At 41.6% G+C, this 13,614-nt stretch overlaps 1 protein-coding gene across 1 annotated transcript in view; it reads right to left on the bottom strand.

Annotated features, from left to right (window-relative positions):
* lrriq1 (leucine-rich repeats and IQ motif containing 1) overlaps positions 1–10,666 on the bottom strand; it is a 133,608-nt gene extending 122,942 nt beyond the window's left edge. The window contains exon 1 of the mRNA XM_063214361.1: positions 10,332–10,666. Coding sequence (XP_063070431.1) covers positions 10,332–10,454 — 123 coding nt within the window. The 5' untranslated portion in view covers positions 10,455–10,666. The remainder of the gene's footprint in view (positions 1–10,331) is intronic.
* Positions 10,667–13,614: the final 2,948 nt, after the last annotated feature.

The following is a 13,614-nucleotide window of genomic DNA, read 5'->3' as shown; positions in this document are numbered from 1 at the left end:
CTGTAGTATTTTTATGTTTGAAATGACATAGTATTTGTCCATAACACTGTTGACAAAATAATCAAGAATGACAAAAAGACCAACAAAGGTCGGCGTCTGCGCCTTGAACTTAATGCTCGTGTATTGCTTGGTGCGAGCACTCCCAAAAAAGTAGTAATCACTCAAAATAATGGAAAAAAGGAGGCGCACACAAGACTTGTGTGAAAAAGTGTATTGAAGCCGAAAATATACAACAGAAGTCTAAGGATTAACTGGAGAGACAGACGACAAAAATCCAGAAGCACTCTCTCTGGAGTAGTCTTCTTTCCAAAGATGAAAAATCACCGGTGGCGCGCCATTTCAATGAAGCGGGCCACCCTGTATCCTCTCTCGCATATACTGTGCTTGAACACGTCACACCTGCACGCAGAGGAGGGGATTTGGAAAGAAGACTACTCCAGAGAGAGTGCTTCTGGATTTTTTCACTAAAAACTGTCCATCCACTGGGGATGAATGAAGAACTGGTTCTCTCTTGTTTTCTATAATATTTTCCTATAATTTTTTCCTATAATAATTGTCTCCAATAGGCCTACTTTTTCGATTTATATTGTTTACCTTTTTAATACTCTAAAATAACAATCATGTTATTCCTTACACGTTTGTCTGCACATTATGATCTCTTGAAGCTTTGAATTATGCATTTATTATTTATTATTTATTATTTATTATTAGGTATGGAAACTTCCTAGGTCTTCATGATGTTCCACCTTGTGGTGAACTGGAGAGATCCTGGGGAGAACTGACACGTCACCCTATAAAACAACGGAATTCCTGCCACGCGCTTCCTACTGGAGACATTGAAAATGGACTAGCTCCGAAACGTCTGTCTCTCCAGTTAATCCTTAGACTTCTGTTGTATATTTTCGGCTTTAATACACTTTTTCACACAAGTCTTGTGTGCGCCTCCTTTTTTCCATTATTTTGAGTGACAAAATAAATGTTCGCTTTCATTATGTAGGCCTATTTATCGAATGATTTCAGATTAAGCTTGGCAATTTGTTTGGAAACTTAAATATATACACTATGTAAACATCTAGGTCATTTAGTTGAAAAAAAAATACTGATAATTGACATTTTGCTTTTGCCAAAAGTGCAGGCGAATCGTAGAATCACTCATAGGCTACCTAGAATCGGGAGTGCATGTTCCCACAGCCCATTGGTCCCACATCAATAAGACTTTAACATTAATTTAAAGGCCCATTGGCCCCACAGCTAATACCTACTGGCCCGTGTTCCATTTCTAAGAATTTATTCAAATTAGCTCTATGTCCCATGGCAGGGAGAATGTTCTCTTGGTTTACTCGGAAATGTGGGAACATAGAGTTGTGGAAAATAGGGTCTATATTTGAATAAGTTCTTTAAAATGTGGGAATATGGAGCAGCATGAATAAGCTGTGGGACCAAGGACTGTGGGTAGAGCTGACCCCCCCTAGTCAGATCATTGGCACCTCCTCGTCCAGCCTACATATCTTGACAAAACAACCGGCTAGCTAGGTATTGCTCTGTTATTCCCTGCCTACGTACTCAGCTATAAAACCTACAAACGTTGTAGCCTAACAAGAGTTTTTTGATTACAGATACACGCTTCAGTGCTATATGCACCCGGGACCCTGCATCGCTTTGCAATGTGTTTCAGAGCATTTTTTAATTATTATTTTAAAAAATTAATGAAAATAAAATAAAATAAATTCGTTTTTTTTCCCCATGGCCCTCTCCCTAACTCCGATTTTTTTTGCCATGGCCCTCCCCTCCACCTCATTTTTTTCATCATGGCCCTCCCCCCCCTACGCACCAGCCCTCCCCCCCCAGTAAATTACGAACAGTCCCTAAAGCATAGCTGTTGCTGCTTCGGTTTTCCCATTGTGGTAACATCAATAGGTTTTTTTTGAGTAACTTGCTCACGAACTAACTGCACTGTCCCGTTCTTGTAGAGCTATTGTTAGAGGTTAACGAAGCCTTGTCGTCAGATTAGTGAAAAACGGTAGCCTACACGTCGTTGTCTTCAGCTACTCTGTGATAGTTCGGAGTTTGCTTTGCTCACAGCAATTGCATTCATTGAGTCATGTTGGTGTTCATGTTTACTCTTAAACGAATGCGCGAGTCATTCTTGTTCATCGGAATTCATTCTCGCCAGTTACATGCATGAGTTTAAGTCTTCCTTCGCTTCATCATCTTCATAAAAGAGTGCCTTCGTGCCAAGAACAGACGTGCAACTGTTAACGATGCTGGCTGCTGCGATTTCAATGTGTCTTCCCTGTTGTCGGGACGAGACACAGAGTGCCACTACGACGCTCTGCGACGAGCTAGAATGCTGTAGTTCCACCAGTCTACCGAACTTCTAGTTTGTCTTGGACGCGACATGAACTTGGTCCCCATCCTCCCCCCCCCCAGATTTAGCTCACAATTCTGACAATGATATAGAAGTGATGAGCTTGGTGGGTATCCTTGTGCCTATTTAAGATTAAGTGTGTGAGTGAATGTTCATTTTCTGTTGCTCTTTTAACTTTTTTTGCAGAGGTTGCTGAAGAGGTATGCAGCGATGGTCTGGAGGAAAAAATAGTCACATGGACTGGTGTGCATTCCAGTACTTGAAATGGTAAGCGATACTGTGCCTTTACTATGCTCACTCACTGGTGATCATGCACTAAATGGGGAATACATCTATCTGAACTTTGGGAGGAGGTTCAGACTCCCTTGGTGCAAATATAATCGTTTCAAAAAATCCTTTATACCTCATTCAATCAAGCTACTGAATAAACCGGGAATAAGAGAGATTGAGTGGGACAAAATGGACCTCTGCAGCTAGTGTTGGTACTGCTGGTGGGGATGGAAGCTAGGGTAAAAGTTGGGAGGGGGATATGTAGTAGGGATGTTAACCGGTAACCGGTTAAACGATAGTCGACTGGATCAACGATAACCGGTGAAATTTTCTGCCACCGGTTAACCGGTAATAATAATTATAATAATAATTTCCTTCCAAAAAGCCCCCAAAAACTATAATTTTGAGGTTTTGGTACGATAATTCAGCATTTTCCATCTAGCGACACTGGCTGGACATGACAAGTCCTGTCTGAGCAGCAAAAAGAAAGGCTTATGTGAAAAATAAAATGTAAAAAATTCAGTGCTGTGCCTATCAGGCACGCGAATGTTATGTCATTTAAGATTGCCGGTTAACCGGTTAACCACCGGTTAATGAGTCTCAGTAACCGGTTAAGATATTTTTCAATTTTTGCCAACCCTAAGATGTAGACATGAATGTATCCCTGTTTTTATTATTTTTATGTTAATTATGGAATGGATGTAACCTAGTTATTTATTGCAGGGTGAAGGTGTGGTTGGTTGTAGGACGGTGTGTGTGTGTGTGTGTGTGTGGGGGGGGGTGTACTGAGCTGTGTGTGTGTGCGGTGTTGGGGGGTGTCTGGACTGGATGGGTCAGGGGCAGTGGGTTAGGACATCCAGATTTAGAGTTTACTTGAGCTACATTATTAACTGCACATTGAATGTGTGAAACTTGCTGATGTAACATGTTACATTCAAGGGTTCATTGGGGTAAATATGGTTAAAATCATTGACCTGGGTTTACAAAGCTGGGCAATGTTGGGCACTTGTTTCAGACTATTGAAAGGAAGGAGTATGAGAATGTAACACAATGCTTAACATGAAAAATAAAACCCTTCATGAACCAACGGTGTATTTGGCCCCAAACTAGTGGCGTACCCTTCAAGTTTCAACTGCACATTGGTCAAACACAATTTCAGCGTTCTGTGCACCTGTTCCATTTTTTCTAACAAGAAGTACACTTGTTACATTACATTTAGCTGACACTTTAATCCAGAGTGACTTGAAAGAGGTCATAGAGCATGAACTACTATTTGGCGGCAAATCACTGCTGAAAACCTGGGTCTGTGAAGGAGGGGAATGGACTTACTTTTCATTGTAGGTGGTGTGGTGTTTTATACTCCCTCTTGCCCTCTGGCTTTTCACTTGCTATGTGGACTCTGTATGAGCATTGGTAGTCAGTCAAGAGACAAAATAAATGTTTTCCCAAATCATTTACAGGACTTTGGTCCATATATTCTCGCTAGCTTAGCAACATTCTTCCTCTGAGGATATGTAAAACAAAACAAAAAATGAATAATAAGATATTTTACACACCCAGGTCAACAATTTTAAGTGTTACCCCTAAATAGTTGCCTGCCCTTTTAAAGATGCACTGTTTAGGATTGTTCCCAGATTAGTTATTGTGACTATGCTGCTCATTGAAACTACTACTACCTAATGTACTGCACAGCCATGGAGAAGATTAATCTTTCATGATTGAATGGTGTAATATTCCCAGCCATAGTGAATACTCTGTCTGAAATTGATGGTTATGGTAAGCATGTAAGCAGGTGGGGGTTGGGCGTGTCGAGCAATGTTGCCATCGAAACCCAAGTTTTTGTTTGTCCAGTTAAATAGTTGGCGTAAAGGGCAGAATGAATCCTCGTGCATTTCCTCCCGACAATTATATGTTCTCATATACTGTTTTATGGACATGCATGGCTCTGCTGTCAAGTGTTTACCTACAAGTACAATGTTGTAACATAACTCCATGAAATAACTTTCATTTGAAACCTCTCCCACTTGCTACCGCTTCATGGGACAAAGTTCAGTTTTAGTTACAATCCAGTTCCACATATTCCAGGTGACCTGTTTTTACCTGTCCAATTCAGCCTGGTGATTCGATGGTGGAATGATCACATGGTTGAATTAGACAGGTAAAACAAGGCCATTTGGAATGTGTGGCCCTAGATTGTAACTGAAACTGAACTTTTTCCCATCACTACGTTTCATTAGCATATCTTTCAGCCGAGCCCAACTTTCCCGCCCGCTCGCCTCGCTTGTCTACGTCACCAGCCTCTGCTTCCTTGTCGCTTCCCAACGGAAAAAGAAATGGAACGTCTCGCCTGCACAATGGGTTAGAGAGTTAACATTCTTTTTACTTTACTTTTGCAGATGCTGTTGCTCAGGCACATCCAGGTGCGAGGATGGGGGAGATCCGGATGTCGCTAAATAAAAGAATCTGTGAACTGCTTCACCAAGAGAAAAAGAAGTCCATGGACAGGCCTATGAGCCCTCTTGTTGACCTTGAGTGACTGAGGCTGCGGGCGGTCTGCCCCTGAATTCACCTTCACTTTCACTTTTTTTTCTTTTTAAAAAAAAATATATCTGAAGGTGTGTGTGTGTGTGTGGGCGCGGGCACGTGTATGTGTTTGTGTGTGCGCGCGCGTGCATGTGCATGTGTGCCAGTGCTTTATGTGAGGTGTTTCGCTTACTGGCCACAGCCACAGTTTTTTGTTTTTGTTTTATTTGGTTTTTTTGGGGGGGTTTTTATCGAATATTTCTGCATTTACATTGAGTACAAGTTACTGGCCAAAGTGGGAGACTGAAATTGTTACTGGCCACAGGCAAGTTTCACCAGCATTTGGCCTGTTGGCCGGTGTCGTTGTCAAGTCGTGGTTTGTGTGCGTTTCCCTGCCTGTCTGCCCCTCTGTCTCTGCATGTGTGAGCGGTGGTGTTAAAGGGTCGGTTGGTTTCATGTTTTTAATAAACCAATGTCAACAGTTGAATGAATTGAATTGATGTTTGGTCATTGTTGTAATTACATTACTTCATAAATGCCTTGTATAAAGTACGTTACAGTATATTGTGTAGTGTAATGCAATACATAAGTCAATATATGATTTAATTAATAAGCCATATACTATGGGATATAATCCAATATATGCAACAGTATACTTTACAGTATAATGTAATACATAAATCAATATATGATTCAGCAATAAGCCATATATTATGGGATATAATTCCATATATGCAGTAATATACTGTACAGTATAATGCAATACATTAATCAATATATGATTCATTAATAAGCCATATATTATGGGGTATAATTCCATATATGCAGTAATATACTGTACAGTATAATGCAATACATTATTCAATATATGATTCATCAGTAAGCCATATATTATGGGGTATAATTCAATATATGCAGTAATATACTGCACAGTATAATGCAATACATAAATCAATATATGATTCATCAATAAGCCATATACTATGGGGTATAATTCAATATATGCAACAATATATTGTACAGTATAATACAATACATAAATCAATATATGATTTATCAATAAGTCATATACTATATGGGATATAATTCCATATATCCAACAATATATTTCACAGTATAATGCAATACATAAGTCAATATACGAAAACGGCAATAATGTCTATATTCTCGTATACCGCAAAATATATCATAGACTAGAAGCATTTCCAGAAAAAGGCCCTTTATAAGGGTGTTAGAAGCATTTTTTAGTAAAAGTTGGGAACCTAGTTTTCTAAGACAATTAGAGTACCCTGAATTAAGCTAGCCTGGTTCCCAAGCTGAATTTTGAGTTTTTGACCATGAAATGGGCAAAAAACAAAATGGCCGCCGAAATTCTTGATTTTGGGCAGAATACGTTAGAAAGTATCACTTCTCCATGGAAATAAATGTGCAATGCTCACATATTTGCATTTAAGATGTATTCCTACACTTACACAAAGGCAAAATGTCATGGCAAAAAGATAAAAAATACTATAATTATGCCTTTTTATAATGTGATATCCTCGTTAACTGGCATTCAATAGCAATAGCCTCCGTAAAGCACATTATCATACACAATTATCATTCAATAAGATTTGTAAAGAAAAAGAGAGAGAAAGAAGAATATTGGAACATGAATATGTCCCCGGTTCTTTGAAGGAGATGAGTGAGCCATCTCTATGGGAGCACACTCTCAGCTGTACGATTAGCTGAAGACCTTTGCAATCACGCCAAAGGTCCAATCAACTGCGTCGTGGGCGGGATGTCCACTTTCTCAAAACCGAAAATAAGCCACTTTGATGCCAAACCTCTCTTCGGCTGTCGGCAACGAGGGTGTCCTGAGAGATGGCTCACTCATCTCCTTCAGAGAACCGGGGACATATTCAGTCGAATCGTTCACATATCTATGGGAGAGTTACAATCACTCCCGATTGCTGGTCCAAACTAGGCAGAACTCCAAGAGCCTCCTGTAAGGATAGCGTTCCTATCACCCTACAGACAATCAGTAGTCGTGCCCAGAACCCTATGTTCCTGTGGCAATGTGGTCACATCTAGCCGGTAGAACCGGACAAAGGTGGCGGGGTTGGCCCAACCAGCCGCTCTGCACACGTCTGAAACTGCTGCACCCTTGAAGAGAGGACAAGATGTAGAGACCGCACTGGTAAAGTGAGCCCTAATCTGAGCCAGGGGTTGGCGACCCTTGGACTCATATGCCAGGGCAATGGTTTGAACCAACCATTTGGAGACCTCTATTTTAAAACTGTGAGCCCTGTAGAGGGCTTGATGAAGCACACAAACAGCTGCTCAGTGTTCCTAAAAGAGTGAGTCCTGTTCATATACATGCGTAAAGCGTGCACAGGGCACAAGTTGTGTTGTCCCCTCTCTTCCACGGATCTGAAAGGTGGTGTGCAAAAGCAGTTTGGAGAGACCCCTCTTGGAGGGGCTCGAAAGGGGCCCCACACATAGCCTCCAGTACTAGAGAGATATCCCAGGTGACGTAGCACGGGGCGTAAGTATCTAGTGGATGGGCACTCAGAGTGTTGGAACTGAATCCTACATGGCACAATGAAATCGCTGCAAAGTAGACTTAAATGGTAAAGCATTGTCTCCCCCCAATAAGTCTTGTAGAAAGGACAACACCATCGGTACTGAACACTGAGAAGTTGTCTTGTCGCGTTGGTCACAGTAGCGTTCGAAGACAGACCACTTCAGGTTATACAGAGATTGGGCCCTGGCCCCTTGAATTGTCCTGATAACGTTATCCAGAAAACCGGTTAGGTTCAAATGTTCCCTTGCCAGACTCATAGGGACAGGTGGCCCCTGGGCTGGGGGATGTCCTCCTGGTCCGGTGACAGACTCGAACCTGCAGGAGAGAGGAAAGTAGCAGGAGGGGCCGAAGCCCCTACGCTCTCAGCTGAGGCCCCTGAGCCCCGTGGTTTAAGGTTGGACAAACCCTGAGAAAATTTCGCCTCCTTGCAGGAGGGGGAAAAGGGAGGCGTCAGACGAAGGCGCTCGTGGTGTATTATAGAGGACTTTTGGAGTCTACAAATGCGCCATGAATGGTGACGGGGTGCGCTTTTGTGCCAAGCACAATGGTGATGGCCAAGGGGCTCTGAGGCAGCTGCTCGAGCTGGGGAAGCCACATCAGCCACTAGGGTGGTGGTCAGTCCCTGCTGTATGAGATTCTCTGTGGTGGCAGGGAGTTGGGATAAAAAGTCGTCCACCTTAGGCGGGAGATCGAAGCACTTTGCCAGGGGCGAGTCAGAGTCTGACTCCACTGAAATGCCTTGCCAGTAGTCGACCGTAGTCAAGAGAACAAAGAGACAGAGCAGGCTAGAACTTTTATTGCCTGTGACATTTACCCACTTCATAGCCTGATCAGAATCTGGCTAAACTTGTATGTTCCTGTCCAAAATGTGAAGATATGACAATGCATTTGTATTCAAAGTATCAAAATGTGTGCAAAACGTGTGCAGTAGCGCATAGTAGGACTATTGGCAAATACAACGCAGCAGTCTGTTGTTCCTTTGATGACAGTGACTGATTGAACACTGACCAAGAAGTCTTCATGTCTAAGTTTTGACAGTGCAAGAAGAAAGCTAGGTCCGTGGCCTTTGCTTGTTTAGCATACTTATGCTCCTCTCCAGATTTTCCAAAGCATGATTCAGCAATGGGTGCTGAAAAAGTTGGTTTGAATGTCCTAGGAGTAATCCTGAGAGGATGTAGTTCCATCAGGGCATTTGGCACATTTAATGTAGGGCCTATGTCTAGTGGACACCTCATATCTTTCACAGAATCATCAATTGGTTGGCCTCTCTGCCATGCTGCCATTTGTGTTGCATGGGAAGTATTCTTCCCATCAAGTGTTTCATCCAGGATGTCAATGTTATCACATGTGTAGTGGATGAATTTATCTGCCACAATGTTTGTTGGAATAATGGCACCACTCTCTTGGTTCAGTGTTTTTACAGTGCTCTCAGCTAAGGAGGATCTGGACTTGGAGGACCTGGTTGTAACTCAGACAATGACCTGCCAGGTTGAATTGTCGTATTAGGTCTTTTAAGTTACCCAATAGCTTGATGAAGAGTACAAGCAAGACCGACATGTTTCGGAGTCCATTTTTTGCCATCACTGACACAATAAACAAGGACTTAAGCCTCATTCAGAACTGTACTTTGAGCAAGTTTTTCCTTGCTACCAATTCCATCATCTTCAAGAGATGTCTGGCCACTAACAATCAGGCTGAGTAGCATGTATAGACTATCTCAAATGTATGCAATAGTATCTTATAAAATATGTAAAATATGTCTGAACATTTTTCAAAATGACACAAAATAACTTATGTTATATGTAATATCACAGTTTTCAGAGAGCTAATAGCAACTTTAAGTGATATTTTGGAAACACTAAATACTGCACATTATTTCGAAAATACTTATATCAATTTTCTTAACCATATAAACACACATAGGCTACAAATATCTTATTAGAAAAGCTAAATATTTGAAACGTTTAGGCTAACACCTACAATATTAGTATTATTAGCATTCTAGAAGCTATTTTATACTTTTTAAAATCCTCTATAGTAGATACATTCATCAAGAAACATTATTGGGACACAAAATGATAGAAAAGAGCATTTATTTCCAAGTACAGCAATACTTGGTAAAAATGCTCTGTCAAAAAAAGCGTATTTTGGCAGCCATTTTGTTTTTCAAATTTAACTGTCAAAACCTCAAAATCCAGCTTGGGAACCAGGCTAGTTGAATTCAGCACACTTAAATTATGTTAAGTACATAGGTTCCCAACTTTTACTAAAAAATGCTTCTAACATTCACAAATATGAAAAATGTGTCTAGACTATCACTTTATATTGTGCAATATACTGCTGTACAATATAAAATGATATATTGGCAAACAATATATTGTAGTATATTATAATATATTTTCATTTCATATATTCAAAAATATATTTTCCTTCCGTAAGGGAACGTATATTGATGGGACATGTAGGCCTACAGACAACTGTTTTGACTGACAATTGTTTCTGTTTTCATAATAAGTTATTAACAACGTTGACTAGGCCTACTACAAAACATCCTGCAGCTGTCAAAATGTCAACGAAGAGAAAACTCACAGCAAACAAACTCACTTCGATGTCACTGTCATCATCTGATAGAGGGTCTTCTTCAGCATAGTTTTCCATATCATTCTCGGAGATATCCAATTTGCTCAGCTCCTCCTCAATAAGTTTGTCTACTTCGGCGTCCATCATTGGAGAAGTGCAGTTTCAAAACCAGCCTACTTGGTTTATTAAGCTTTTTCCAGTGACGTCTGAAGCCCGATTGTTCTCATTCCACGCTAGTTTTAGGCGCTTCGGGTTTCAATTTAAAAGGTTATTGACTCGTTCAAAATTGTGTTAAAATTACATTAGATTGTTGATAACCTTTGTGGCTGCTGAAAAGGCAAACACTACAAAATAGCTAGTCAACATGGTGGAAACGTGAACGCACGAGAGCAGTCCACAATTGCCTCTGTGCCTGTGCGTTTGTGTGGAGTCGCGGTTGCTGTAGAAACAGAGGCACACGCGTTGAAGCGGAAGAGGAAAAGTGGTTAAAATAAAGGTTGTTGTTTATAAAGTTATATAAGTGGCTGTCTATTAAACCTCATATTTATACAATCCTATGTTTACAAACATGATTGTTTTAATGAACGTTTATTGGTTAATAACTTGAACACCAAGGAGGAAACTGAGTGACAGACCGTCTGTGGCTAGATGTGTCTTGGTCTGTGGCGATAGCGCACCCTCTGCTGGTCCTGGAGGAAACTGATCAGAACTGCAGTGGTGCCAGTGTGTGTGCGTCCAGGTTCGTGCGGACAAGGACACATTTCTGTTTATCATACTGTGGTGTAGGCAGGAACCTTCAGGGCCTTCTACGCCTTCAGAGAAGGCCTTAAATTTCAGAACAAAAAAAATATTAAATAATAGGCCCCTATATGAATACATAAAAACTCCTCACTCTGATTTAATTTAATACAATGTATGTATCTACATTTCCACTAATCTAGCCTATGTCCCAAAGTTAAATTTACAGTCAAATTCACATCAGCAATGAAAGGGTTACTGTCCTGAAACTATCCAATAAGAATTGTCTATCTCTATTGAAGCAAGATTAACTGGCTCATTAGGCTCATTCATGACGACCCAGTAAGATTTTTGCTAGGCAGTGGACATGCACACTTTGCCAGTTTGATGCATCAAAATGCATTAAACTGGCAAAGTGTGCATGCCCACTGCCTAGCAAAAATCTTACTGCATCGTCACGAATGAGCCCATTAGGCACGGTCGCAACCAAGCATAAAAATGTTTGATCAACACGAGATCTGCTTAGTCTAATAACGGCAAACAAGTTGGACAGTTTTTTCTAACGTGATTTCCCAAGACATAAAAAACGCTGCTTCCTACTTGGAGCAGCGAGTGAACTGCCTCACAAGTATGTGGGCCAGTGGTGTAGTCTACTTTTTTATGGTGGGTATACTGTATATTTGAGATTTTTTTGAAGTGGGTATACTGTATATATTTGTGCTATTCAAAACAATGGATCAATCAATTTTAAGTGGGTATACTGAAATCCATGAAATTTAGAAGTGGTAGGCCTATACTCCATATACCCGCGTTCTACATAGACTACACCACTGATGTGGGCAACAACTGCAATTCACGTCAGATTGATGAATGGCAATCACAGCAGATTACCGACGGCATGGAGGAGGTCTTCTACCCAGCACTTGCTCTTGATGCTGCTTGACAAAACTTTTGTTCCCGCGATGGTTTAACGCCATGTGACACGACTGCGGTGCAGAGGTCACTCCCTTATGCTCCGTCGTGAACGGAAATTCTAACCAGGACGCTTCATGCGGACACAGTGAGCATGCTCGCTGCCTAGCAAATTTGGCTGGCTGAAAAAACAGGGTCATACGACTTAGATTTTTGTCGATCGATGGAGAAAAAAAAACGTGAGGGAGAACTTGTCACGATGTGGGTGTTATTAAAACAGCGCATTTAAAGTCGGCCACAAATATGAATGAGACGATGAGCTCGCACCAGTTTGCTCTACTAACACAACACGTGTGAGGAGTGGGGTGACAGGCAGTGAGGAGGAGCTGAAGTGGGGACCTGCGCAAACTTGTGTAGAGGTGTGAGACAAAACTCATATACACCCGTGAGTGAGTTGTTGACCAACCAGTTCATGGGCGCGTGACCTCGGAGGCGGTCTGCAGATGAGCGTTGAAGGGGATAAGCAACTGCAGAGGTTGCAAGATCTGACTGCAGTCGCATTCATCCCACGATAGTTTGACACCATGTGACATGTCACCTCGTCGACGCAACATCACCGACAGTTTGAAGTTTGACAAGACATCTAACCGTCATGCAGCATTTTCATCCAGAGTGCATTGCTGTCTAAATGCGCATGCATGCGTTGATGACTAATCGAATGCACTTACTGACATCATGAACGACCTTATTAGCCCCATACGACTTCGTTGCTGTCGACCAACATTGACGAAGCACGTGAGCGAGAACTTGTTGCCACGATGTGGGTGTTATTAAATACAGCTCATTTAAAGTCGGCCACAAATATGAACGAGACGATGAGCTCGCACCAGTTTGCCATACTAACACACCACGTGTGAGGAGTGGGGGGACAGGCAGTGAGGAGGAGCTGATGTGGGGACCTGCACAAACTTGTGTAGAGGTGTGAGACAAGGCTCATATACACACGTGAATGAGTTGTTGACCAACCAGTTCATGGGCGCGTGGCCTCGGAGGCGGTCTGCAGACGAGCGTTGAAGGGGATAAGCAACTGCAGAGGTTGCAAGATCTGACTGCAGTCGCATTCATCCTGCGATAGTTTGACACCATGTGACATGTCACCTCGTCAACGCAACATCACCGAAATTTTGAAGTTTGACAGGAAATCTAACTGTCATGCAGCATTTTCATCCAGACTGCATTGCTGTCTAAATGTGCATGCATGCGTTGACGACTACTCGAATGCACTTAATAATTGGTCAGGACTTCACGAAGGCCAATCTATGTGTTTTGGTTTGGAGAGTGATGGGAAAAGTGCCAATATTCCTGGACATGCCCTTTTCAGTGTTTTTGCTTGAAATTACAAAATGCATTTGGAAATAAATACTTGGCAATTCTAAATATCTTATAATGTTCAATCAAAAGATCCTGATGGTAAAAGTTGTGTATATTTCCATTTAATTCTGGATGTATTACACACTTTGTAAATAAAATTAAGGGATGCCAATACTAACTGGCGGCGCTGTATATAGGTCTGTGGTTGGGCACCTTATAATATCTCCATGCATCCAATGCCCGTCTTCCATTAGCTTTCTGGTCAACCTTACAGCAGTCAGTAACG

Source organism: Engraulis encrasicolus, chromosome 13 (assembly GCF_034702125.1).
Source record: "Engraulis encrasicolus isolate BLACKSEA-1 chromosome 13, IST_EnEncr_1.0, whole genome shotgun sequence".
Taxonomy (NCBI): domain Eukaryota; kingdom Metazoa; phylum Chordata; class Actinopteri; order Clupeiformes; family Engraulidae; genus Engraulis; species Engraulis encrasicolus.
This window is presented reverse-complemented; position numbering and strand designations above follow the sequence as displayed.